The 26,112-nt window shown below is 52.4% G+C and overlaps 12 protein-coding genes across 12 annotated transcripts; 7 read left to right on the top strand and 5 right to left on the bottom strand.

Annotated features, from left to right (window-relative positions):
* Nucleotides 1-158: 158 nt before the first annotated feature.
* BDW74DRAFT_176393 (uncharacterized protein) lies at nt 159-1,467 on the bottom strand (the record flags this gene model as incomplete). The annotated part of the gene is made up of 4 exons (XM_073728591.1): nt 159-927; nt 973-1,043; nt 1,089-1,232; nt 1,288-1,467. The coding sequence occupies 4 exons, from the start codon at nt 1,465-1,467 to the stop codon at nt 159-161; spliced, it is 1,164 nt and encodes a 387-aa protein (XP_073585509.1).
* Nucleotides 1,468-2,112: 645 nt separating this feature from the next.
* On the top strand, nt 2,113-4,326 carry BDW74DRAFT_127377 (glycoside hydrolase family 13 protein). The gene is made up of 3 exons (XM_073722206.1): nt 2,113-2,740; nt 2,786-3,548; nt 3,592-4,326. Exons 1-3 carry the CDS (start codon nt 2,257-2,259, stop codon nt 4,118-4,120), a joined length of 1,776 nt encoding a protein of 591 aa, XP_073585508.1. The 5' UTR covers nt 2,113-2,256; the 3' UTR covers nt 4,121-4,326.
* Nucleotides 4,327-4,406: 80 nt separating this feature from the next.
* On the top strand, nt 4,407-5,383 carry BDW74DRAFT_166928 (SCO family protein; the record flags this gene model as incomplete). The annotated part of the gene is made up of 3 exons (XM_073726621.1): nt 4,407-4,823; nt 4,882-5,206; nt 5,262-5,383. The coding sequence occupies 3 exons, from the start codon at nt 4,407-4,409 to the stop codon at nt 5,381-5,383; spliced, it is 864 nt and encodes a 287-aa protein (XP_073585507.1).
* Nucleotides 5,384-5,467: 84 nt separating this feature from the next.
* On the bottom strand, nt 5,468-6,067 carry BDW74DRAFT_166927 (molybdopterin synthase catalytic subunit; the record flags this gene model as incomplete). The annotated part of the gene is made up of 1 exon (XM_073726620.1): nt 5,468-6,067. One exon carries the CDS (start codon nt 6,065-6,067, stop codon nt 5,468-5,470), a length of 600 nt encoding a protein of 199 aa, XP_073585506.1.
* A 392-nt stretch (nt 6,068-6,459) lies between these two features.
* On the bottom strand, nt 6,460-9,110 carry BDW74DRAFT_166926 (uncharacterized protein; the record flags this gene model as incomplete). Its single annotated transcript, XM_073726619.1, has 3 exons — nt 6,460-7,650; nt 7,732-8,777; nt 8,897-9,110. 3 exons carry the CDS (start codon nt 9,108-9,110, stop codon nt 6,460-6,462), a joined length of 2,451 nt encoding a protein of 816 aa, XP_073585505.1.
* A 3,892-nt stretch (nt 9,111-13,002) lies between these two features.
* On the top strand, nt 13,003-14,652 carry BDW74DRAFT_176388 (uncharacterized protein; the record flags this gene model as incomplete). Its single annotated transcript, XM_073728590.1, has 1 exon — nt 13,003-14,652. The coding sequence occupies one exon, from the start codon at nt 13,003-13,005 to the stop codon at nt 14,650-14,652; it is 1,650 nt and encodes a 549-aa protein (XP_073585504.1).
* A 1,156-nt stretch (nt 14,653-15,808) lies between these two features.
* On the bottom strand, nt 15,809-16,267 carry BDW74DRAFT_176387 (uncharacterized protein; the record flags this gene model as incomplete). Its single annotated transcript, XM_073728589.1, has 1 exon — nt 15,809-16,267. One exon carries the CDS (start codon nt 16,265-16,267, stop codon nt 15,809-15,811), a length of 459 nt encoding a protein of 152 aa, XP_073585503.1.
* On the bottom strand, nt 16,040-17,318 carry BDW74DRAFT_127361 (Yae1 family protein). The gene has a single exon (XM_073722205.1). The coding sequence runs from the start codon at nt 16,992-16,994 to the stop codon at nt 16,353-16,355; it is 642 nt and encodes a 213-aa protein (XP_073585502.1). The 5' UTR covers nt 16,995-17,318; the 3' UTR covers nt 16,040-16,352.
* A 150-nt stretch (nt 17,319-17,468) lies between these two features.
* On the top strand, nt 17,469-18,214 carry BDW74DRAFT_176385 (uncharacterized protein; the record flags this gene model as incomplete). The annotated part of the gene is made up of 2 exons (XM_073728588.1): nt 17,469-17,506; nt 17,578-18,214. The coding sequence occupies 2 exons, from the start codon at nt 17,469-17,471 to the stop codon at nt 18,212-18,214; spliced, it is 675 nt and encodes a 224-aa protein (XP_073585501.1).
* A 356-nt stretch (nt 18,215-18,570) lies between these two features.
* Nucleotides 18,571-19,935, top strand: BDW74DRAFT_149602 (uncharacterized protein). The gene is made up of 4 exons (XM_073723916.1): nt 18,571-19,084; nt 19,156-19,452; nt 19,506-19,574; nt 19,628-19,935. The coding sequence occupies exons 1-4, from the start codon at nt 18,701-18,703 to the stop codon at nt 19,853-19,855; spliced, it is 978 nt and encodes a 325-aa protein (XP_073585500.1). The 5' UTR covers nt 18,571-18,700; the 3' UTR covers nt 19,856-19,935.
* A 37-nt stretch (nt 19,936-19,972) lies between these two features.
* Nucleotides 19,973-22,747, top strand: BDW74DRAFT_127339 (Zn(II)2Cys6 transcription factor). The gene is made up of 7 exons (XM_073722203.1): nt 19,973-20,180; nt 20,233-20,548; nt 20,602-20,788; nt 20,841-20,872; nt 20,918-22,208; nt 22,260-22,405; nt 22,466-22,747. The coding sequence occupies exons 1-7, from the start codon at nt 20,119-20,121 to the stop codon at nt 22,526-22,528; spliced, it is 2,097 nt and encodes a 698-aa protein (XP_073585499.1). The 5' UTR covers nt 19,973-20,118; the 3' UTR covers nt 22,529-22,747.
* A 1,600-nt stretch (nt 22,748-24,347) lies between these two features.
* Nucleotides 24,348-25,879, top strand: BDW74DRAFT_127354 (uncharacterized protein). The gene is made up of 2 exons (XM_073722204.1): nt 24,348-24,441; nt 24,751-25,879. The coding sequence occupies exon 2, from the start codon at nt 25,024-25,026 to the stop codon at nt 25,687-25,689; it is 666 nt and encodes a 221-aa protein (XP_073585498.1). The 5' UTR covers nt 24,348-24,441; nt 24,751-25,023; the 3' UTR covers nt 25,690-25,879.
* Nucleotides 25,880-26,112: the final 233 nt, after the last annotated feature.

Here is a 26,112-nt window from a genome sequence, read left to right as displayed (position 1 = left end):
CCAGAGAGGGTCCAAGGTAAGTCACGGTGGGTCACAGGGCTAGCTCTTGTTCGTCTTGTTCCTGGCGTTCCGGGGTCTCGGGGGTTGCACCGGTCGACTCGACCGTTTACGTTACATTATATTAATCTGGTTGATTAAAGACAAATTGATGAATGCAGCTATCCCCGCAGCAGATACCCCCGGGGATATTGCACCTCTCGCGGCTTGACCTCGCTCTTGGACCATGGCACGAACGAGGTGTTCCACTGCGAATACACCGTTTCCTCTCCCGCAAGCAGCCGCTGCAGGTTTATCCTCGTGCTGTACACCATGTTCCACGATTCCGCATTCTTCCACTCCGTCGAACTGTAGTTTTGGATGTCCGAATGACGCGAGCCCGGCCCTGCCGGCTTGAAAGTCCCAATGACGTTCGGATACACTCCGAAACACCGGATCTGGTGCCGCCCGTTCTTGCCTCCACAGAGATCGCCCAGCGAATTGTCTACCTCCGCGCTCCGCTCTAGAGAAAGAGCCTCAAGGATCTTGCGGGCTCCGTCATATGTCACCGCGTAGCCATACAAACAGCAGCCATGGTCTGCCCGGTAGACAAACCGGGTAGAGTCCATGGGGACATCCGAGTGCTGGTTTCTCCAAGCTTCGTGTGGTCCGATGGGACCTCCCCAAGGACTACGATGATTGAGACCTGGCATGGTAGGGTCGTCGGGGATCATGTAAAGGTCCGTTTCATTTTTGCCCTGCAGAGTGGCACACCCGCCAACCCACAGGAGGTCCCAATTGGTGCCATATGGTTCTTTCCTCGAGGCCTTTTGGTTGTTGGATAGCTCCCGGACTCCGCGGGCAATCTCGCGCAGCTGAGGCCTGATTGTGACATCCCAATCCGCGTCATCTTCCATAATGAGAGCCGTCGCATACTTGTTCTCAACAACGCTGTCCATGTTAGTGCAATCCATCGACAAGGAACAGGACACCTACCTGCGTAGCGCATTCATGTGCGCGCGCCAGCACAGCACAACTGTATATGGTATATCCGGATGGTCCATACCCTAGTTGCGTAAGTACGTATCGCGATGCATAGCAGGGGTACATACCGGCGGTAGAGCCTTTTGCGATACATCGCCAGGCCGAACGCCTTCTAGCCACTCGACATTCATACCTGTTGCCGAGGCAGCCAATGTGAGTGAATCATGTTTGTCCGTGCGCTCCTTGAGCCCAATGGCATAAATATGCTGAAACTGCGGGCTGTTAGTCTCAAATTGTTTGTCATGAATCGGTAGGCTGGCAACGCACCCCCAAAGTTTCATTTTTGATCCGCTCAAACATCACATTCTCTAGGCGAGACCGACCGGCGTGAATCAACTTTCTGGTCGACTGGTAGCCATCTTGCTTGTTGAATAGCAAGGCAAGAGCAACACAGGTGCAGAACAGAGCGACAGCCGTCTTTATTAGCTTGGAGTTCCAGCGGGTCATTGTAATCATGGCGGCGAGTCAATCGACAGAGACCATCGACACTCTGGAAGAGTGTTTGGCAGCCATCCTTTTGGTTTATCTGGGGAAGCTGTCCATACTACTCTAAGTCTCGCCTGCCAAATGCGTTGCCATCACATTCCACCTGATGACGATGACGGACCGATGGTAGAAAGCGGCTGAGACAGGAGAACGGTAGCTCCAGGTACCAGCCAGGAACAAATTCGCCCTGACCCACTCTTGTATTTTTAGACCACAGGGTCCGGTCCCACCCTGTCATTGGCCAAAGCTTGCCCAGAACGCCATACCTGCCATATCCGGAATGTCAGGTGAGCTCAAGCTCCGTTTTGTTTTCAAACTCATGATTCATCATCAAACCCGTATCAGGCACGCCTCAAGCTACAGAGACTTGGACTGCTTTGTTCTCTTAGTCTCTTGTTGGAGTGCAGCTGTAATTGTTTGGCTTTGTCGCCATTGCTGTCAGCATTTCGCAACTGCATATGACGTCACAGTCAGCAGCATCCAAACAATGAGTTTGTCGCCAATTCGAAAACTGGCCCGATCCTTCTCGATTGGCCGGTGGGCCAATATCGCCCTATCTCACTGGCTCATGAGTGCTCATTTTGAAGCAACGACAGCTGGACAGCTGGCAGTTTACGAGGGGCTACGACGTCTCCGCTCCCATGGTTACCCCACGTTACCCCTCCTGCCGACCTGCGCATACTTCGTCCTACTCTCGCTTTTAACATAAACTCCTCGAGTCAATCGCTACAGTCCGTGTACGTGAGCAAAATGAGCTCGGCGCCTGTGAAGCCCCCTAACGAGATCCATCGTGCTTGGTGGAAGGAAAGCTCTGTCTATCAGATTTGGCCTGCTTCCTACAAGGACTCCAACGATGATGGCATTGGCGACATTCCAGGAATCGTCTCAAAGCTCGACTACATTCGGGACCTCGGAGTCGATATTGTTTGGCTATGTCCATCATACAAATCTCCCCAGGTGGACATGGGTTATGACATTGCGGACTACTACAGCATCGCAGAGGAATATGGCACGGTCGCAGATGTTGAGAAGCTCATTCATGGCTGTCACGAGAGGGGGATGAAGCTTCTCATGGATCTAGTAGTGAACCATACCAGCGATCAGCATGAGTGGTTTAAGAAGTCGCGGAGCTCGAAGGACAGCGAGTTCCGGGACTGGTATGTTTGGCGACCACCTCGTTACGATGAGAACGGAAACCGTCAGCCCCCGAACAATTGGGTATCACACTTTCAAGGTATTCATCTTTTTCCTTCAATATGTCGGCTGCTAATGTGAGCAGGAAGTACTTGGGAATTTGACGAGTCGACGGGAGAATACTACCTACATCTATACGCTGTCGAACAACCCGATTTGAACTGGGAGAACCCTGCCGTTCGGAAAGCCGTCCACGATATCGTGCGCTTTTGGCTTGACAAAGGGGCTGATGGATTCCGCATGGATGTCATTAACTTTATCAGTAAAGATCAGGGATTCCCCGACGCACCGAACCAGGATCCGGATGCTATATGGCAATGGGGCGACAAGTTCTACGCGAATGGGCCTCGTCTGCATGAGTACCTGCAAGGTATTGGAAAGATACTTAAGGAATACGACGCCTTTAGCGTCGGTGAGATGCCTTTTGTGAAAGATACTGATGAAGTGCTGAAAGCGGTTCGCTACGACCGCAACGAGATCAACATGATCTTCAACTTTGAGCACGTCGACATTGACCACGCTCCCTGGGGCAACAAGTTCAAGCCTGGGAGCTGGAAGCTTACAGATCTCAAGGCATTTTTCGAGCGCTGGCAAGTCTTTATGTACGACAACGGCGGCTGGAATGCTTTGTACTGGGAGAACCACGACCAGCCTCGGTCAATTGACCGCTATGTCAACCCACCTCAAGCTCTTCGACCAGCAGCCGGGAAGATGCTGGCCACGGTTCTGGCCCTGCATGCTGGCTCTCCGTTCATTTATCAAGGCCAGGAGATAGGCATGGGCAATGTTCCTATTCAATGGCCAATGGATGAATACAAGGACATTGACTGTCTAAACCACTGGAAGGGGTATGTTTCCCGACGGGAAAGAAAGCAATGCTAACTCTGATAGTTTGCTGGAACACAAGCCAACAGACACCGAGGCGCAGAAGATTGCTCGTGAGGAATATCAGAAGAAATCTCGTGACAATGCCCGTACTCCAGTGCAGTGGTCCGCTGAGCCCAATGGCGGATTTACCGGGCCAAACGTAAAGCCTTGGATGTCGGTAAACCCAGAGTACACTCGAGTCAACGCCGCAGACCAGGTCAAGGATCCGCAATCACTTTATCACTACTGGTCAGAAGTTCTAAAGCTCAGGAAGACGTACCTCGATATTTTCGTGTATGGCAACTACGAGCTTGTCGACCGTGATAACCAGGAGGTTTACGCGTACACTCGGGCATACGACACGTCCAAAGCTCTGGTGTTGGCGAACTGGACAGACAGCGATCTGACATGGAATGCCGCGGCGCACAAGATCGATCATATCAAGGAGGTGCTGTTAGACACTTATGGGTTTGCACGCGAGTTGCAGGAGAGGTTTTCAGGAGGTCAATGGACACTGCGACCGTATGAGGCGGTCGTGATCTTGCTAAAATAGAAACATAATAGATACACAGCCGAGGCTGCTCGTTAGCTACCGGTCACATCAATAAAATGCCAGAAGCGCAAGGTATCTGCTCATATAAATGATTCCTTACACCAATGGCTTAGAGAATGGCGTGGGCAGTAGCTTGAGGCCTCGCGACCGCACCGTCTCCACGTGACATACGGTATTCTCCTGCCTCAGGAACCAACAAATCCCAATCAGCGCATCTGGAGATCCCGCAACTTGGAAAAGCTTCACCTCGAGTCCAGCTGCTCAATTCCACAATACAACCGCCAGAATGTCTGTACCACTCCGATCTTTGACGCGGACTATCTCCTGCTCAGTCCGCCCGTCACTTCTCGCCTCCCAATCCCGCACTCAGCTCTCGCAAAACATCCCCCGATTCACAACGCCACTCCGCACACAATGGCAACCCTTCTCAACGACACCGGCCCGCCCGAAAGCGCGCACCATGGGTCAGCTCCGCCAGCGCAACAACACGGGCCCGTTCTCCTGGAAGGCTGCGCTTCTGTTCGTCCTCACCGGCGCCGGAATGATCGTCTACTTCCGCGTTGAAAAGGACCGGCTTGAGCGGAAGCGGATTGCGGAGATGAGCAAAGGTGTCGGGAAGCCAAAGGTCGGCGGGCCTTTTGTGCTGAAGGACCTGAATGGAAACACCTTTACCGAGGAGAACTTGAAGGGGAAGTACTCCTTCGTATGTCTCCCCATCTCACCCCGTCCGAGTCATGGTTGGCTGATTGTTCGGTATCTAGGTCTACTTCGGCTTCACGCACTGCCCTGATATCTGCCCCGACGAGCTCGACAAAATGGCTGAGATCATTGACCAAGTGAAGGAGGCCAACAAGGGCGAGAACATCTTCGAGCCTGTCTTCATCACATGTGATCCCGCGCGCGATACACCCGAGGTGCTGCGCAACTACCTGCAGGAGTTCCACAAGGATATTATCGGCTTGACGGGGACGTATGACCAGGTGAAGCAGGTGTGCAAGGCGTACCGGGTGTACTTTAGCACGCCGCGCGACATCAAGCCTGGCGAGGACTATTTGGTTGATCACAGTATTTACTTCTACCTGATGGGTGAGTTGTCTTGGTTTCCGGCTAAAGTTGGATGATGCTAATGGTATAATGATAGACCCCGAGGGCGACTTCGTCGAGTGTATCGGACGACAGGACACACCCGAGTCCGCAACGAAGACAATCATGCAGCACATCAACGATTGGAAGAGGGAAGGGAAGCCCTTGAAGACGGACTAGACTGCTGGCCCGCCTCCATACAACCATCCATGTACTCATAATATCATGTCAAGCCATGTACCATAGCTCTCCAATCCACACCAATCAAGCCGACTCATCCTTCTCCGTCTTCTCTTTGACATTCCCAAATCCATCCCTCTCCCGATTCTCCCTCCACTCCATCCCCCCATCCACAAACTCCTCGCGCTTCCAAACCTCAACCCGCTCCTTCACAACCTCAAGCACCCACTCCGCGCCCCTCCACGCCTCCCCCCTATGCCCCGCCCCCACCGCAACAACAATGCTCGCCTGCGACACAGGCACCTCACCCAGCCGATGCGCGATATAAACACCATTGAGCCCGAATTTCTCCACAGCCTCGATCGAGATCCTCTGTAGTGATTTCAGCGCGAGCGCGGGGTAGGATGTATACGATAGCCGCGCGACGGGCCGGTCGTCGAATGTATCGCGGGTTGTGCCGAGGAAGAGGATGTTTGCGCCGCTGGCGGGCGAGGAGATGTGGGAGAGGGCGGTGTCGGGGGAGAGGGGTGCGTAGGTTAGTTCGAGATGAATTGGGGCATTGGTGGCTTCGTGCGTTGTGCTGAGGGTTCGCGGGTAGGTTGTTGGGTCGAGGTGGGGTGGGAGGGGGTCTGTTGAGGATTGTGCGTGCGATTGCGACTGGGGTTCGTCGGTTCGGGACGACATTGGGAGTTGGATTGTGATGTTGAGGGGATGCTGGTGAGTGCGGGCGGACTGATAAGGGGAGATGGAGAAGCTTTGGTGGGTTGGAGATTGCTGCCTTAGGCTTTGTATGAACCGAGGAGGCCTACTGTGGACAGAGTATGTATTTGCAGAAGACTTTTATTGAGGCGTATATCCACGGTCGTATCATCACTAGAATCACAGATTACTCCCGCTTCCTGCTCCGAGTCTATGTGCTGAAACCATGACGAAGACAACTGACTGACTGAATGCAAAACGCGGCTGGAGTATCGCGGCGAGAAATGAAAAGAAAATATAGAATACCAAAAGGGAATAAGTGTGACCATCGCATAAATATGGAAAACCAAAAGAAAAGAAATCTCATGTACCGATGCTCATTGTACACTCCTGCTCGCCTGGCTGGCGCGGCTCGCACGGCTGGGGGTCGTCCGCGGCTCTTCCTCTTCCAGGACATCGCTAAGGCGCGTGGGGTGACGGTGACGAGGTGTAACAGACTCCCACCCAGACCCGACGCCCCAGCCGGATCCGCTATAGTCGACCGACTGGTCATAACCAGCATACATGGATCCAGAAGTCGGGGGCATGGTGCTTGTCGCGTATCCGGCATCGCTGTCCTCAAGCGACGCCTGCTCGTAGTCGTCGCTCTCTTCGGACCGAGGGTAAGCCTGATGACGGCTCTGCGGATTTTGCTGGTACCCATAATCGTCCCCAGGCTCACTGCTTGCTAGGCTAGATTCGTGGCCCGCAGCGCTGTGAGGGGGATAGGTACTCCCTGGCTCATAATAGCTAGCATAATGTCCTTGACTCTGGGCACTGGTGGTAGGAGGAGCCGGCGCCTGTGGGTAGCTTTGCACTTCGGACTCGTGGAGCCTCTGTCCTTCCATGAATGGATCGGTCCCGGCGGGCGATACCGGGGTATCACCGTACAAGTCCTCCGTGGGCCTCGTTTCACCTCCAGTGTAAGGGCCGTCCCTAGTCGGAGGACGGGCCTGGTCCCGACGAGGAAGTCCTGCAATCATTGGAACTACCTGCACTCCACCAACCAGTGTAGGTTCTCCGTTGCGGAGGGAGTTTGTGCGTTCCCGCTCTTCCTGTTCACGGCGGCCAAGTTCCTCCCAGGCACGGCGAGCTTCTTCTTTGGAAATCTGAAGTTCCCGACGCATCTCTTTGAGCAGGTCCTCCATACGGGCTTTGTCGCTCTCCGCCTTTTGGACCGAAGCCATCGCCTCTGTGCGGACTTGTCGCTCGGTCTGAATTTGTCGTTCGAGTTCACCCTGCAGCTCCTTGGACCGTTCTTGCTCGGCGCGCGTGTCAAAAAACCATCGCTGGAACTTTCGCTCAGATGATGCGCGCAGGCGCTGCAGCTCCACAACAGCATGGAAGAGATTGGCACCAGCAGCACTCAGGTCGGTCACCTGGCGCGCCATTTGCTGGCTGAGAGGGTCCCGCTCGAGTGCTTCGTTGTTTTGTTCAAGCTTGCGAATCCAGTAGCTGGTCAACCCCTCCCAGTGGGAGGAGAGCGTCTCCCACCGTTCAAATGCATGAGGGAAACCAGGGCGTCGAGGCTGTTGGGCTGCCGGGCCTTGGGGTTGTTGGGGCTGAGGTTGTTGGGAGGGAAGCTTGGACTGCGAGGTTTGTGGGGGGACCGGTTGAGGCGCTTGCTGCGGTGCAAACCCAGCAGCGGCAGGTTGTCTGGGTTGAGCTACACTGGCAGGGGTCTGCTGAGAGTCCGGACGACGAGGGCTCGTTGGGGATGGACCCGGGACGTTAGAGGTAGTGCGAGCCTCCGGCCCCGTTGGGGCTCTCGGTGCAGCTCTTCGCTGCGTCGGTTTTTCGCCAGCAACGCCAGCAGGATAAGGCTGGGCAGCCTGGGCCTTGGCTTGCTCCTGCTGTAGCCGCCTGCGCTCAGCCTCCTCTTGCTCCCGATCTTTTGCTTCTTGTTCCGCCTTTTTGCGAGCTTCTCTATCTCGCCGTTGTCTCATGATGTCCGTCGGCGTACGCACACCGCTGGCCGCGTGTGGGTTGACCGGAATTGGTCCTTGCGCAGCCCGAGAAGCTCCATTTTGGCTCCTGCTATTTCCTCCAAACCCAGGTACACTGGGGCCACGTGCTAGGTCCGACATAGAAGCATTCACTTCGTCCCAATCGGGAGTAAATGGAAACGGCTTGCGGATGGCCTCCTCTAAAGTCCAGAGTATCGCAGACGCGGTCCCGGGGGAAACGCGTGTGGATCGGCGAGGCCAATAACTTCCGTTCCCAGGCTGATGATTATCGTCGAGCGCGGAATCACTATCCTCGCCCTCTGTTCTTGCCACGGAGAGCGCTGGGCGCGGTGCGGCTACGTCGCGGTTATGTTCGGAGGCAGGTCGGACGATTACTGGGATCGTCTTCTCTATATGAAAAGGGCGTCCCGATGCATCTACCGAGCCGGGTCGTCGGGGGGAATATCGCGAGGTTCTCCGTAGGGTTCGAGGGTGGTTATCGAGAGCGCTCGTGGGGCGATGAAGCGGGTTATTAGTGGGATTAGAAGCAGGATTAGGAGCAGCCTGCTGCTGGCGTTGCTGCGATTGGGTCGTAAACGTAGAAGGGTCGTGAACGTCGTAGGTCTCGTCAAGGGTACGTTGGAATTGGTGATGCACCGCTGAAGTAGGTTGTGTTGGAGGCAGATGTGACGACAACGTGAGGGTTAAGCCTCGGAATGTCGGCCTGACGCAATTCAAGCACACTTTCCAATCGAAGGCTGTCTCTGCCGGTTCAAGACGAGCAACTAATCGAAGAATCGACGGGGCCCGGAATGTGGGTATAAAGTACGGAGCAATGGAGCAAAGATAGAAAGAGTGAAGGAAGGGTCTCTAGAGACCTCGAAAGAGAGGACAGCGCCGGGCGCCCCGAGCAAGGACGGGAGTCGTGCAGTGGCTGGGCGAATAGTGAGCGTCTCCGTCGCGAAATTGCGATGGCTGGGAGGACAAGACGGGCTCTTGCTGCTAGACCACAACGAGCATCCGAGACAGCCCGTAGTGGTCATAGAGCAGAGCTGATGAGCTCAATGGCTTGACGCGCGAAGGACAGGCGCGAGCACACCGCGATTTCAAGTATGAAGACGCTGGGAAGTGAGAAGAGGAGTTGGGGCGAGCGAGACAAGTTCGAGACTTGACCTTGGAGTAGACACTCGGTACCGGCCGTCACGTAGCTCGGTAAGATTGGGCCGGGACGCTGCAAACTCTGCCCAATTATTGCGATGGACGCGGTTCTGACCTGTAATTTACGCGTATTAAATTATCGTTGGAGATAGTGAGACCTTCCTTCTCTTAGGATGTTGAGCACTCGATGACGGACTCAATTCATCAGGCTGCAAACTTGGTCGCTTCACGATCAGTTCTTGATTGATATCCAACAGCTTTCCTTTATATAACAATAGCTGGTGGATTGGGCCCTGATTAGGGCCCAGCAAGGACCGGCCTACCTTACCTCTCCAGGTCAGTCGCCGAACGCACGGAAGTTGGACACGGCTGAGCATCAGGCGACGAGGCGATGATGCGGCAGAGTCTGAACGATTCTACGAGGATAACATCATCCAGAGGGAGTCCCAGTCTTCTTGACGCCCATGTCCTCGTCGATACATACGGTAGTCAATTCGGCCTGATGAGCTGGCAATTAATGCACCCAGTCGGGTTAGTTGACGCCGTTTGTCCATCGCATTATGATCCTACCCAATTGCTCTGTTTCAACTGTGCATATTATGCTAACGCCTATGCTCAGGACGTGGGGTTGCCTTGAAAGCACAACGTCTCTCTAATTCCTATCTACCCTAGCAAGGTCTGGGCTTTTGAGTCTGGACCCTAAAATTTCTGGCCTTATAATTGGAGTATACGACACAAGATTTGGAATTATCGTCTGTCAATGGCAATCTTAATCAGACCCCGGGTTTTATTTACTTCTTCTGGTCGGCCAAGGCCCCTTCATCAACCTCATCTAAGTGCCATATCATCAAGGAGTGTGGGCCTTTCAACCTCTTCCCCCACGATCACCAAACAGAAACCGAGAAAGTCGGTTCACGACAATCATCCGCGAGAATCACTGCAAATCGGTAAATCAACAAGTCTCTCTTCCGTAAGGGAGTTCGTTGCTCGGGAACCTCAGTCGCTCTTCACCAGATTCAACCGTACCTTGCAGCAGCATGTCTCATCCAGCACTCAGCTATTGGCCCTTAATACCAACCGCGGAAATTTAATTCCCGTGGTTGCACCTCAGCCTCTTTCGTGCCTGGAAGAAGCTGGGCCCCTGTCTTGAGATGAGCTGGTTGTCTATCGTCTTTCAAGCGGCTTCAGGGACCAAGCGTTTCGTCGTGCCCGCCATCAGATTAACTCGCTGGGCTTCCGATCAGGCCGTCCTCAAGTACGTCCTCACGGCTAACGCTGAAACGACATATTCAAGAATGTGAGCTGGGGCTCTCTGCGCCTCGAGGGATCTTCCGGAAAGGAACCCTCGCATCATCCCGAGACGTGGAGCAAGCGGATGTCTGAAGTGCAGCCGGTGGTGGAGCGAGCCGCCTTTGGGCCTTCCTTAAAGGTTTGAGGCGAGGCGCATACAGATACATATGTATCCGATGGCGAAGAATGTTCTGCCTGAGCTAGTCGTGCTCTCTGTTCCGGGAAATGCGTATAGAACTACATGCATGTCCTCGGCAAACTCGATTAACCAGTCTCGACTTTCCTGCCTTACTCCGTACATTTCCAAAGTGAAGGTAGGTCTGGCTTGCAAATAAGCAAGATCCACCTTTTTTGACATCCAATTTGTATTGCCATGCCCTTAGCATAGATACAAGACAGGTGCATATTGATTATGTGCAGGTCCGAAGACACAGAGGGAATCGCTCGTATTTTCAAATTTGGGGTTAACCGCTTGTCAAAAGGCGAACTCTGGTTCAATGTGGCACTATTTGATCGGGGCATCCGGAGTGATGGCGGGAGTCAGATTTATAAATCTTCTACTCCGTATATGATTGATACATCACACTCCGAGCTGTCAGCTTAGACTCAACTTTGGTAGCAAATTAAAAGACATGGGTTACTCTTGCTGGTTATGAAGGGTGATTAATGATGTTATCGCGCATGTCGCTTGGGATCTTACTCCGTACGAATTACGAAGTACTCTCGTGGCAGATATATATTGCCCGCACAGCTATTCTCCCCGGCAAGCACCAAAGTATTTGTACTTCAATATTGTTTCACTTGTAAGCTATACATGTTCCATCTTCTCTGCAATCAATGACGTTCAGTAATTCTAGACGTGATTCATGTTTCAAGAGCTATCTCATGTAGACGTCGAACCAATCATCTCAACTCCTGATAGCAATACTATAGGCACCAGCTTCTTGGAACGCGACGTGTTCCACTTATATATGGCTGTGCAACAGTTCTATGTGATTACTGCACATAGAAATCCTCGAAACTGAGCTGGAATAGCTAGACGAGGGCCAATCGGCGTTGCAACCTTGTAAGTCTACGGCCAGGTTACACAGTCACGGGCAGTTCCTCGCTTAGGTATCACCAAGACCCTGGTCGTACACACAATCCCACATTTTCAGCTCTACCAATTGGCTTGAATGAGCAGCTCTTCACTCTGGATCCAGGAATGGCAGCAGTGAGTGTCTACTTACAATTAGCCATTTAACCAGAGTTCAAGTGGCTACTACTAACGCAGACAAGAAGTACGTATTGAGCTTCTGTACTTCATGCAATCGAGGATCATCCTGCATGGTAAACCGGTGGGTCGTGCATGTCAACAACCGCTCACAGTCACAGGATCCTGCAGCTGAAGAATGTGGCCGATGCACCTCTGCCTCATCGATGTCGAAGTCGACTCGATTGCATACTGGCCCTGGCCGGACGCCGAAACTATTGATGCCATCCCGGAAGAGACATGACTCAATGCGCTCTTTGGATTCGGCTATCGCGATCACTCAGAGAAGCCTTCCATAAGCAAAGTGGCAAGGGGGTCCTTGGCCACAGCTGAATAAGAGCCAGACTACTGGGATCTAAGGACTCAAAGTTGCATAATCACAGTGCTCTGTGTACTTCTAGGAATTATTCGATTGGCGGGAGTTATTCTAACTGGGATGATCCGTCAGGGAACCAGACGGGTTTCAAACGTCGAAGAATAAGGAAGCAAGTCTCGCGATAGGTCGGATTCAGCTTGGAGCAAACATCAGTCTACAGGCTACAGCTGAAGCAGGGTTCTCAGCAAGTGCCGACGTGCAGAGATCCTGATTTCTGGCCTTTTGCTAGTTTGTATCACGGCAACCCGGAATGGACTTGGGAATGCGGGCCTCCTGCTTCGAGTCCAGCGAGGATTGAGGGACACACGAGCAGTGTTTTGTACTTGTGGCGATGGAGGTGGACAAGCTTCAATGATGAGACGGGGAAGATTGAGTGTCTGATCTCTCACATTAAGGGAGTATTACTCCGTGTTCACCACCCACTCCTGAGTTCCATCGAGATCTCGCGCCTGCAGACAGTCACTGCATACCCTGCTACCAGCCCAGTCCAACTCGAAATCATTGACTGCATTGCTGCGATTCCAGAATTTAGAAAGCAAGACTGCGGATCTCCTTCCGACTCCTCCTTGCAGCACGCGATCGCCTTGCAGCAAGCCTCGACCCATCCCTGGGGAAGGAGAAGCTGTAAGGCCGCGCCTCTGTGCTCGAGCTTTGTTTACACGATGCTTGCTGTGGCATGCGTCGGCGGCTCTCTTTGCTAGCCACCGCTCGGCCCCTGCTCGTCTATAAACTGCTCCCTATTCACCCCCGCCGGATTCCCATTCTTGAACCTCCCCCTCCTCTTGTTCCTATTCCAACCAGGAGACTCTGATGACTGCAGCTTGCTCCACTGTCACGACCACCACTCAAAACACAGCCCATGGCTAACGGATACGCTCGAGCTTCCGGCGAACTGAACGCTCTACCGAAAAGTCGGAACAGATCGCAGACCACCGTAGGTCTTCCGCCAATTCCGTCGCCGCAGAAGAAACGCGCGTCTTCCTTCTATCCTCCTCGCGGTCCGGACTTTCTCGAGGAGACAAATCCTGACCCCTTCTACTTGGAACACTCCCTTACCAACGCCACTAGCTGGGGATCTTGCCAACAGGGCCTGCGCAATGCGAGATCGGGTGAAGACATTCAGAAATACTTCATGCTGTCCGTGAAATCTGGCAAAGACGTCGCGGTCCCACCAGCTGCCCCTCGTACTATCAAATCCCAAGCCAACATTGATCGCTCTACCCTATCCGTCGTCGAACTTGAACATCAATTGAGCCTGCAACAGATCGGAGCCCAGCCGTGGGGAGACTCTCAGGCAGAGCCTACCCCAGACCTAACGCCGAGCAGCTCATTCTCTTCCAACAACTCATCTCCTATTTACCCAGACCCGGTCGTTAACCCTACAGAGCAACTCTACCGTTTATCCAAGCAAGCACAGGCATCTACTCTGAATCGCGCATACCCCTACTCCTCTGCATCCTTGAATCATTCTCAAGCAACCATACCCACGGAGCCCTCATCCCCAGTCCGGGACCCCCAGCCTCGGTGCGCTCCGAACGCCTCTTCGGAAACTATCACTATGCCTCCTAGAAATTATGATGCATCATCCCTTCGCGGAAAGCCCCTTCCTTCCCTACCAGCTGTCCCCCGCCCCAGCACTGCGCACCCATCTAAGAAGCAACCACCCAGCCGGCTGATCATCGAACCTTCCATGATATCTCCCCCAAGTCTTATTAACCCCGTCACTCTGGAACCTCATCGGTCACATTTCGATCAAGCCTTGTTCATTCCAGCAAATGACTGTCCTAGCCCAGTGCCTAGTCCGGGACCACCATCACCTTCAGTTGATCGTCAACTCCCAGTACCGTCAATGAGAGAAAGGCCTTCCACCTCCACATCAGAAATGCACCCCGAGCAGTCTGTCTGGGAGTCTGACTCTGACGCCGAGGATTCGGATCCTAGGTCGCTTTCTCGGAAGCCGATGGATACCTTGAAAAAGGTCCGCAGTCGAGTGCAATTGCGCGTCGCCAAGTCAACACCCAAGCTGCATATCAACACTGCCATCAATCCAGCTCTAGAGAAGTTCCCGACAATGCCAGATCCTCCTCCTCAAGAGCGTGGCTTTAACTCTATGAGGACTGCTCTTCAACCCCGGTCAGGCAAGGATATGTTGAGGCCGACAGCTCATCAAACCCTCCGCCTAGTCGCACCGTCTACCACTTCTCTAGTTCATCCTAGATCACGGCGCAACAGTGCCAAATCACAGACCTACGGTATAGACCGTTCGACGGCAGCAGCAGCGATCCAAGCGAAGTCCCGCCGCCGCCAGCGGTCTACAAGCCCAGAAACCTCACTTTCGACGGAGAGGGAGAAAATGTGCACGTTTTGCCGCGAGGAACGATCCGATCGCACCATTCACCACAGCCTGACTCTTTCTCGCCCGCCTCTCTACAAACGTGTATGGGAATCATTGCGAGTTCTCGGTTGTCACACCGACATCACCTCTACACGTCCTCGCAAAGGGATGTAATTTTATCCTTGTCTCTTACGGAAAGTCTGGAGTACGAAAAAGTCTTGAACGGCGTTGGGATGATTGTACGGTCTACAACGGGCTTGCCTTATGGCACGGTGCATTTGCTGAAATGATGTCAAACGACTATGTCTTTCCTTAATTCTGAACTAATGCCTTATGACGGATTTTTTATGGAGTTGGCGTGGGCTTATGGGACGCGCAGCGAACACGACGACTGATGACTCCGGCGCTGGATCTCTCATATGGCAATGAGATCCATAACTCGCCACAAGACTCAATGCATGCACACTCACTTTTGCAGGGCCAATGGCCTTCGTCTTTCCTTTTTGACCTATCACTTTTCTCGTTGTATCTGAGCCGCTGCCACTGCGGACCGACTCCCACATATATTTTCTTTCTGTCATGTCCTACCTGCTACTACTCCATATTTACTTATATTCTGTCTCATAGGAGAACAAAATAAACACCAAATACTTCAAAGCCAAACTCGAGACCCTCCCTGTAATCAATACCACCCGCTAGAGCTGCGAGAGCAAGAAAACAAGCTTGCGTCTGATCCGGAATGCTGGGGTATTGAATTCCCCGCTGCTACTGCTACCCTGGTGGTGCTGCTACATGTAACATCGCACAGACATGCCGCCTACGTACTCGTACCTTTTAGACTCCAACTTTATCGCAACAGTTACTATTTGGAGAGGTTACACTTGAGTCAAGCCTTCCATGCTTGTCTATGAAAGATTGGTTCGTGTGGGTTGTTTTGGTGCCCCTTGTGTGGTATCCCTTGGATCCTAGATTTTGCATCTGTTGGTTGTCTAGGTGCTTCAGCCTAACCCGGGGAGGTTAGGGAAGGGGTCCCAGTGTGTACTAGTAAGCATTTCCTACTGTGAGAATTTGAAGAGACAATCTTGCCCTGCACTGGGAACAGTTACTGTAGGATCCCTTGGTTCCATATACCGTCCTCATGTGCTTTTCTATTCGATCATAGTAAATTGTTCGGGTTGACTTTATGAGACGCAATATATAGACAATGATACGAAATTCTTTCTGTGATATAGCTGCTGAGGTTTGCATACTGTATGTGGATGTAGGCAAGACACACGGAACCACGACATATTCCTTCAGGTCTGGTCAACAGCTAACTGCTCAACGGAACTCAGATAGAAAGATACCGTAGCACTCGGACTCGAAAGAGCCGAGACACAAAAGTCCCATCGGCAGATTGTCGCCCTTCCTTGCTGTCATCCCACCCGCGGAACCGTTGCCGCGGTGTCGAGGTCCCAGAAGCGCCACCAGCAAGGACCACCATCGGAATAAAGTTTGCGAGTCGCGTCAAGGCGCGGTTCATCCTTCTGGGCCTTGCAGCCTTGCAGGTGATGTGCGCGGAGCTGGCGATCGCGTCCCGGGGAACGGCTGGGCAGAGTTTCCCGGACGGTGTTGCAAGGCGGACTGTTGTCGACGACTCTAACGGTTGTCGCTGCTGCTGTATGTCGTGCAGGAGGAATGCGCAGCACGCATGGGCTGGGTAGAAAAATTTTCTGCCTCGGTTGAGAGCTCGGGGCGACTCTGGGACCTTGGTAGTGCTGAAGTTCGAGGCCGCACAGGCGGGGGACATAGTGCTGGCTGCTGAGAAGAGAATGTATCCCCCGCTGGTAGGCAAATGGTCGGTCGATAGGGAGAAGACAGCCCACAGTGTTGTTTCAAGCCCTCTGCCCTTCCTCATCCTCACCAGCCTTCCCGTTGCCCTTTCCATCGTCACTCTTGGCCTCTAGAACATCCATGACATGCTCTTCCCACGCTGCAACTGGAACTTTCTTCTCCCATTCGCTCAGCGCCATGTCTCCCTTCTTCAATAGCTGACTCTCCGGTTTCTCAGACCCTTGCCCCTGCAACGCTCCACCGTCCACACTGGAGAAAACAGACTGGACGCTTAGCTCTTTCACGGCCTGCTTATAGAGACGGAGTATTTGCTCGCGCTTCGCATTCTTCGCTTCATCCGCTTCTTTGCTCGCCGGCGAGGACGCCGTCGATCTCTGCCCGGGCTTTTTTACCGTAGTGGGGCTACTCTCGTACCCCCTCAGGACACCCTCAAGAATCCCGATTATCGTTCCGGCGCGCATACCGAGTTGTGCGCCGACGGGAAATCCAGCGTCGAAGCCATGCTGGACGTGCTCGGCTTTGGCGGCGGAGATGCCGTCGCGGTAGCCGGCCGTGACGTGTTGGCGGCGGAGTGAGGGGAGTTCGGAGGGTTCGACGGTGGGATTGGGGTGCGCTTGCGGGTGGGGGTGTTCGGAGTGAGGCGGTGAGGAGCCGAAGATATCGTCGAGGGAGTCAGCGGCCATTTTAGTGTTTCTGCGGTGTCGCGGCGATGATGGAGAGTAGGAGATGAGGAAAGTCGCTGATTTTGAATTTTTGGAGGGGATCGCGGTGGTGGATTCGGTGGAGTTCCACGGTTCCACTGCCGATTGTGTACGGCGTGGGAGTAGTAGTATACCTCCTTCCCTCAGAGAAAATATTTGTGTGTTCAGTGGTTCTTACCATAACAGAAGAGATGAAGAGCTTCAAAGATTGAGCTGCCTCAACTGGGACTTTGCTTCGTACCGTATTTCTAGCACCAGATACTGGACACGCCGCATTATCTCAACAGACCTTGAACACTCTACACAACCCTTAGACGAGCTCGCTAACATGCACAACCGAGCAATTAAAAGATGGGCCCGTCGCATAGCAGTTCTGGCCATTCCAGCTTTGATTGTTGAGCACAAACTGAGGCATCTTGAACAGCTATACCCTGCACAGCCCGTCAACGACTCAACATGCAGCGCGGCCCTGCGCACCCCAAGCTCTCCGGCTAGTCAGTCAGCACACCCATGTTGACGTATTCTCCGTCTGACTGCTCCTTGAATCGAATAAGAATTGGAAAAGCCATCGAGATATTGTTCTGAAAAACACACAGGTAACCGCAGGAGTCATCAGCCGGACGTGGGCCGAGCGCGTCTTCGAGAGCCGCTTTATCCGCCTACAAGGGAAATTCTACGGCCTCTTTACTGGGAAAGGATTCAAGACAGGTGATACGGGCGGCTTGGTCTTGAGAGACGCTCTTCCCTTGATTCCCTTGTATCCCTATTCGTTTTTCGGCTTCAACCACGGACGCAAAAACAGTGGAACGCCAACGAACAAGGACGGACAGAAGCGGCAACTCCTCAACGGCATGTTTACCTTTGAGCGCCCGCCAAGTAATCTGACACCGGTTGGTCTGCTGTTATCATGGAAGTCGCCCGAGGGACCGTGTTTGTTTTTCGAGAGGCTCGCGCGCTGGGGATGCCCCTGGCAATTGACATCGGGTGGACGATACGAGTTCAGTGTATCGGAACCTTATCTCGACCCGGAGCTGGGATGGGTTGCTGACTTGCGGATTGCGTCGGCGCACGATTACAATGTTGTGTCTGGTGAAGGGGATTTGGAGAGACAGAAGGTGCTTCCGCAGTGGCTGGCGAGGTTGCAAAGAGGCTATGCGAGAGTCATTCTTGATCAAGCTATAATGAATATGCCAGTAGCCTAGTAGTCATGTCTGTTGAGGCTTGTGGCGTTATTGTTAGAGCTCTTAGTATCCAGCAGCAGTCACCTTAACCAAGGATGTTAGTTCAAGTAACTGGATATCAGGTAGTAACGCAGACTGGTATCAGCTGCAACAAAGGCCAATACAGAGACAAAAAGCGCTCGAGATTCCCAACCTCCTTTTCTACGGACTATGCTCGGCAGATCTCCGTGCCATCTGTAGATCTCCGGACCTCGGCGCTAGGCTTAACGGTATTGGGTATAGCGCCGGGCCGGAGATGCTAGCTTGTGGGTGGCTTCCCTGCCTATACAAGGACAGACTTGCACCAGCACAACCTCCGGAGCCGTCTCGGACAGAATCAGCACAGCCTTCCCATTCCGTTATAAGATGCTTAGAGCATGCGGGCTATCATGTTGCTTTTCTACAGCTGCAGCTCTTTAAATAGCCTTCTTCTAGCAAGCAACCATACCAACGACTGAAACTCACGCCATGCCTTTCCTCCATCATTTATTTCCCCCTTCTCCCTCTCTCGTCGAAAAGGGCATCCCAGACCTCACTGGAAAAGTTGCGGTCGTTACCGGTGCTACTTCGGGGGTTGGACTCGAGACTGCTACGGTTTTGTACTCCAAAAATGCAACTGTCTATGTAGCTGCGCGCTCGGCGGACAAGGCCGACAAAGCCATTGCGTCGATCAAAAGCTCTGAAGAGTGTGTAGGAAGCAGCGGCCGCTTGAAATTTCTGTCGCTCGATCTGTCCGACTTGACTACTATCAAAGCCAGCGCCGACAAGTTCCTGCAAAGCGAGGGCCGGTTAGATATCTTGATTCACAATGCCGGTGTGATGCGGCCGCCGAGAGGGAGCAAAACAAAGCAGGTGTGTACAGAATTCTAAATCAGTGCGCTGACTCATATCTGCAGGGCAAATGAAGCTGATTGATGTGACAGGGATATGATCTTGAAATGGGAACCAACTGCCTCGGCCCGTTCACGTTCAATGCCCTACTTCTTCCGCTCCTCAAACGTACAGCAGCAAATGCCACTCCAGGCAGCGTACGTGTCGTATGGGTTAGCTCTATTATCGAATTTAGCACAGCACAGAACGGTATCGTGTTCGATGAGCAGACTGGCGCGCCCAAGGTTCTTCCGGATCCGATGGAGAATTACATGGAGAGCAAAGTTGGAGGTGTTTTCTTTGCGGGTGAAATGTCGAAGCGGTCAGGAAGCGATGGTATATTTAGTCTGGTTTGTTCGCCTTTTCTCCCTAATGGCATCTTCAAAGAGACTAACGCGAGCAGAGCGTCCACCCTGGCCTTATGAAGACCGAACTTCAAAGACATCAGCCTGCGCTATTTGGCATCATCATGGTAATACCCCGATATCCAGTTCTTGTCGATACCGCGAATTAAAAAGAAAACAGGGCCTTGTCTTCAAGCCTGCACGTTATGGCGCATACACTGAGCTCTTTGCAGCGCTCTCGCCCCAGATAACAGCTAAGCAGAATGGATCATATATTCTTCCCTGGGGCCGCTTTGGTACTATTCCTGGTCATATTGAGAAAGGTATGAGATCTATGAGCGAGGGCGGAACCGGTCTGGCAGAGAGATTCTGGGCTTGGTGTGAAAAAGAGACGGCTGCGTACCGATGACATGACGCATGTCCTGTATGACCATAGATTGCTTGGCTTTAGTGTGATTGATAGAAATAATGATTGATTTTCCCTTGCGACTGCATACATCGTGGCTGAGCTGTATAACGTAATCAGCGTGGCCGTAGGTATCCCTCCCTGCATTCAACTATTCAGCTGCTTCTCTCTGCTGCATCCCGGCACCCAGGGTTCCTTTTCATTTCCAGTATTCTGGCAAAGTACTTTACAGCTGTATTTAACAATAAGCTGAACTATTGTTGCTCATGGACCACACCCGGCCTCCAGTTCGAGCCATCATTTCCTGCACTTTTTGTCGACAAAAGAAGTACGATAAGAGCCACCCCGCTAAGATATCGATTGCCTAACCTCTTGCCCAGGCTACGATGTGATCGGGTCCGACCATGTGGTAGCTGTGTCAAACGAGGCTTGGAATGTATCTACCTGAACCCGAGTCCTCCACCCCGCACTACTCCCACCCGATCCACCAAGCAGTTGAATCAACGTGTCCGGGAACTGGAAGAGCTGGTGAACGTCCTAGCGAAAGCAAAGAACCATCCCAAGCCAGGTCATGAGACTGAGCAGGAACCTCAGAGTACGGATGACAAAATTGCCAGCTCTCTGGGGAGGATTCAGGTGGGGGAAGCAGGCACCAGTTATGTTTCCGGGGCGCACTGGGCAGCGCTTCAGGACAGTGTATGGGCATCAACTCGCTCTAAGAACAGCTACTAACTCCTTCTGATATACAGATTGCAGAGATCAAAGAGTTTCTCGACTCGGATACTTCTTTGACTCAGAACTACAGTGAAGGCCCAGCACTCTTAGTAGGACTTTGTCCGCCAGTAGGGAAGGAAGACTTCTTGGCTGCTGTGCCGCCGAAGGGCATGGCGGATCGCTTGGTGTCGAGGTTCTTTAACTCGATGGAGCCAGGAGTTCGTACGTTGGTTTTTTTTCTGATGCAGATGACACTTCTGACAGCTAGCGATAGTCATCTTCCACGCTCCTACCTTCCAACGAGAGGTCGGTAGTGCTATGCCGTAAGTATGCCTGTGCTAACGGAAACAGTATGACCGCTTCTGGACCCAGCCCCAGGAAGTCAGCCTAACGTGGCTGAGTATGCTTTTTGGCATGATGTGCCTGGCTATACGCCTTCATCAGCGTGCCGAAGGCGAGCTAGCTGACGCCGTTGGCAATCCCGAAGAAGCCTGCAATATATACCGACTCTACGCCGCATACTGTCTGATCAGAGACAGATATACCACCCCGTCTAAGTACACCATCGAAGCACTACTCACATACGCACAATGCGAGTACTTCCGAAGCGCCGACGCACAGCATGAAAACTGGGTAATGTTTGGTATTATTATGCGCCTGGCCCTTCATATGGGCCTGCATCGAGATGGCTCGCGCTTCCCAGAAATATCCTGCTTCGAGGCCGAGATGCGTCGACGTATCTGGGCTTTCATGACCCAAGGAGATGCTCTTTCCTCATTTCAGTCTGGCCTGCCCCGTATGGTGCACAAGGGTGTTGCAGATACCAAGCTGCCTCGAAACTTACTGGACGAGGACTTTGACGAGAACACTACGACGCTGCCTCCCTCACGACCAGATACAGATGCAACCCCGCTTTCATATGTAATTGCAAAGAGTGCAGTCGGTGAAGTCTTTGCTCAGATCACCGACCGCGTTGCGTCCACGGAGCCAACCACCTATCAATCTATCCTTCAGCTAGACAGCCAGCTCAACGAGGCCTACGCTGCAATTCCAACACACTTGAAGTTTCGGAGTGTGGCTCAGTCAGTCATAGATCTGCCCCATATCATCATGCGCCGCTATAGCCTAGAGATCCTGTACCAAAAGTCACGCTGCATCCTGCACCGACAGCATCTTTGCGAAGGGCGCTCTGATCCCCGGTACGCCAAATCCCGACAAATTTGCATCGACGCAGCAATGAGCCTGCTGCAGCATCAGGCCACTCTGGACGCGCAGGTCCAGCCAGGTGGCGTACTGTGCCACAGTAAGTGGTTCGTCTCGTCGCTGGCCTCTCACGACTTTATCCTAGCCGCTATGATCCTGTGCTTGGAGCTTCACCATCAATCTAGAAGCAACGGCCAGCCGGGGGAGTCGTCCCATTCGATAGACGGATTTCTTCCGGCCCTACAGACCTCTCGCCAAATTTGGAGCAGGTACAAGGACTTCTCTGCTGAAGCTATGCAAGCATGGCGGTCCATTAGCATTATGCTCGGCAAGCTTGGCGCTACATCATTGATTACGGTGACGCCTATCATGAACAGTCACGATCTGTCAAGTATAAGCGGAACGAGCGCAGGGAATAGCCTGCCACTGAGTTCCCCAGGTTCATTCTCCACTTTACATCTTGATAGTTTGCCCTAACTGACAACCATAGACCAATCGAACTGGTATGACCCACCACCACCCTCTCTCAACAACAACAACCTGGACTTCGAGAACAGCATGGCGTTAGACCTGGGCTTCCCCAACGAAGCTATAATGGACAAAAACTTCTGGGACTTCTCCAATGGTATTGACTGGGTGAGTTGCTGCTTGTGGTTGTTTCGAGCCTGCTCAGTTCCAGTGCTGACCGTCGAACAGGCCGAATTTGATGCCTCGGTGCAGAATTTGGATTTGCTTGGGAATAGAGTCGGTTTATATTAAGATGCGTGGTAATTCGTACTGCTTAGAGCTTGTTCACTGGATTCTTCAGTGTCCGGCAGGCGCTCGAATCTAATGATGTTACATGTTAATGTTTATCCGTGGAGCGCTATTTAGATACCAGTTTTGGATACATCAACGTGTAATGACTTCAGCTGGACTTGGAGGTAAATAGAAGCTTGCTGCCTACTTCATTGTACGCCTCACATGTGCTTATCGTGTTCCAAAAAGCCACCCGTCTGTGACTCACCTTGCTTCTTTAGCCATGTCAAAAATTGATTCAGAAATCTACTCAATACGCCGCTGGGATCCTGCTTGTTTGGGACACGTGATGCGGCGTACCTGCAGGGCATCAGCACAGATCCCGGCGTACCTGCCTCGAGCCCTGGTACATATCTCGATCTGAAATACAGGGGTCTTCGGAGAACCATGCTTGTTTCATGAACAATGAATCAAGGCTTGTGACAAGTTCAGGCAAAGACACCCTGATTCAAGGCATTACTGTTAGCAAAAAATGCGCTCCTGCTAACAAGCAGCATAGTGCGATTGAAGTCAGTATCCCCGGAACCTCTGGCGCCTTCTCAACAGGAGATGAACACGAGGTCACTCTGTCACCAAAAAAGCCTGCACGCGCTCGCAAGTCCGCACCCATTACGTTACTGCGTCAGCTCGGCCACGGATGGGAAAGCGGAATGCATCGATTCGAGTTTGATCCGATAAGGAGGCCGCGCCCAGGTCGACAAGGTCGAAGGAGACGATTCCAAGGGAAAAAAAGCCACCGCATAATGTGGACTTATTGTCACTATCCTCAGGTTTGAAACCTGGGGGCAATAACGAAACGTGGCTCAAGGCAATGTGGTCATTCTCCGTGGCCCTTAGATTTGCCGCACCGTTCCACCAATTAAGAAAACCCAAAAGAGCGACCAGTTGCGATTTGTGAGAGCTACGCCCGGCGCCATCAGTTTCGCTGTCTTCTGTCAGCGTCACCTTGGATTGTTCTTCATCAAATTGTTGTCCGGTTTGCGTATTCGACTCGGGACGTTCGCCTCAGCGACCCCTAGTATACCGGCTGTAACCACAGGGTTGTATACACGAGTCTTTGTCGAGCCGAAATGGAAAAGCCGAGAATAAAAGAGCGGCCATTGGAAGTCATATCAGAATCAGCGACACATATCTCGAGGCTGCCAGTACGCATCCGGGTTATCGGCGGGTGGTGATGGCAACGGGCAATGGAAAATAAAGCCTGGCTTCAGAGTTAATTCGCCAAGGGCATCAGAGTTCAAGAGCACGTTCAATAGAAGGTGCCCTGTCAGTCAGGCTCTTCTGATGATCGGTTTCTAGTGGTGCACGGTCAAAAGATCTGCGGCTCTTCTTTGACTCGCCTTTGAGGGGGCCAAAACCCTAATGTCAGGGATCGCACCATCAGCTCTTTGGGGTTGATCGGGGGGTGAGTTACACATTTCCTTTGTGTTTTCAGGGCAAGTCTTTCCTGTCCGCTTCAGGTACCATCAGGTGGAGTTTAAACAATGACTTTCGGATCTGACTTTTATTGACAGCCGTTAAGCTTCTTAGTCATGTCATTGGACTCTGGGGCAGACAGCGCAGCAGCATATTGAACAGACCCTTCCAGGCCAGAAGTTTGGCAACACTGTTTGCATGCAAATTCTTCCACTAACTTCTGCTGTGAAGGCAAGCCATAGCCCTGTGAATCCATAGCCCCGTGAATCCATAGCCCCGTGAATCCATAGCCCTGTGAATAAGACCATAAAACTGACACGTGGGTTGCTGCATTGCCCAATGGCTAATCTGATGTGGATCATCAAAGGCAGCATCCATGCCTGTCAGTCACTTTGGTATCCAGTGCCCAGTAACACATCTGTGAAGGACTCATTCAGGGTGAAGAGCCTTTATCAACATTCCACCAGCTCCTGACCTTCTCAGCATCCACTATAAAGAAGGCCTCGTCTTCGGCCCAGAGTTGCACTTTTTTTCTCCCATCCATCCTCCTCCTCTCTCATCATCCTCACACCTCTCTCTTTTCAACCCATTCCGATATTCAACTTGGTCGAACTTGTTTCAATATCGCAACCGCCATCATGAAGCTTTTTATGCTTCTCCTCTTCCTCGTGTCTCTGGCCCTGGCCGTTGAGATCACCTCTTCTGCTCCCTCCCTCGATGACACTGGTGTCGTTGAGACCTCTGGTATGTGATCTCCTTCCTCGCCTTTCCTCTCATGTCGCCCTTCTCTCGCGTCTTTCTTCTCTTGTGTTTCCCTGTGTCTTCCCGTCCATGTCAACACCCTTGGTGTTCTTCTCTCCTACCTTCCTCGTTCACTTCCACTAGGCCCAAGGCTAACACTGCGTCCTGTCATAGACAGCTCCGACTCGAACACTGGCTTCCTCTCTCTCTTCTCGCGCCAAAACGCACGTGTCAAGGCCGCCCCCAAGAAAGGAAAATGCAAGGTCGACAAGGACTGTGGTAAAGGCAACGTCGAGTGTATGGGCGGCTTCTGTATCAACCACGATGTTACCGTTGAGGCTTCCCCCACCGGTGACGCCATGTGCCGCACGAACAAAGACTGTGGTAAGGACGGCAAGTGTATGTCCGGCCTCTGCCTTGCGTCTTCCAAGTTGCGTTTCGCTCGTCGATCTCCCCAGGTTCAATGCCACAAAGACAAAGACTGTGCTAGCCCCGAAGGTCCTGGAAAGTGCATCGCCGGTGGAGTCTGCATCGCCCCTGATCGCAAGCTAAAGGAGCGTACTCCTCAGGTCCAATGCCACAATGACAAGGACTGCGCTAGCCCCGACGGCCCTGGCAAGTGTATCGCTGGTGGAATCTGTATCGCACCTGACCGCAAGCTCAAGGAGCGTTCTGTCGACTCTGAATCAACTCACGATGAACTTGGGACTCGCTCTCCTCAGGTTCAATGCCGCAAAGACAAGGACTGCGCTAGCCCCGAAGGCCCCGGCAAGTGTATTGCTGGCGGCATTTGCATCGCACCTGACCGCAAGCTCAAGACCCGCGAACCTGTCGACTCAGCTCACGATGAACTTGTTACTCGCTCCCCTCAGCTGATGTGCAAGCACGATAAAGACTGCGCTAGCCCTGAGGGTCCTGGAAAATGCATCGCTGGAGGAATCTGCATTGCTCCTAACCGCAAATAAATGCCAACGAAGAAATCGAAACGAGAGATTGCTTGAGTCTCTGGAGATTCTAGCAAGCACGACCGACATGACGAAAATCCTGATATGACGAAAATTTTTCTTTTTTTCCTGTATTGTTTCCTTTGTTCAAATGATTCGAGATCTTTCAGAGTTACAATTGGGCCTTGGTGCGATCTGCTTGCAGTTCGACTGACACAGATGTAAACTCAGTTAGATAGAATCAAAATTATCGTCTCTTCAAAGACAGAATGAAGAAACTTATCATACTAATAAAATTGATGAATTAACCATTGCAAAGTCTCTTCTGGATGATCTACTTAGTACGTAGGTCGTAGTCCAGACATAGGAAGGCGATTTGAGTGCAAAAATCCTTGTAAATACAGTGAGCATCCGATTGGTCATTACAAGCGGCTACAAAGTAGG

This window comes from Aspergillus multicolor, assembly GCF_047715735.1.
Source record: "Aspergillus multicolor strain CBS 133.54 unplaced genomic scaffold BDW74scaffold_7, whole genome shotgun sequence".
In the NCBI taxonomy this organism is placed as follows: Eukaryota; Fungi; Ascomycota; class Eurotiomycetes; order Eurotiales; family Aspergillaceae; genus Aspergillus; species Aspergillus multicolor.
This window is presented reverse-complemented; position numbering and strand designations above follow the sequence as displayed.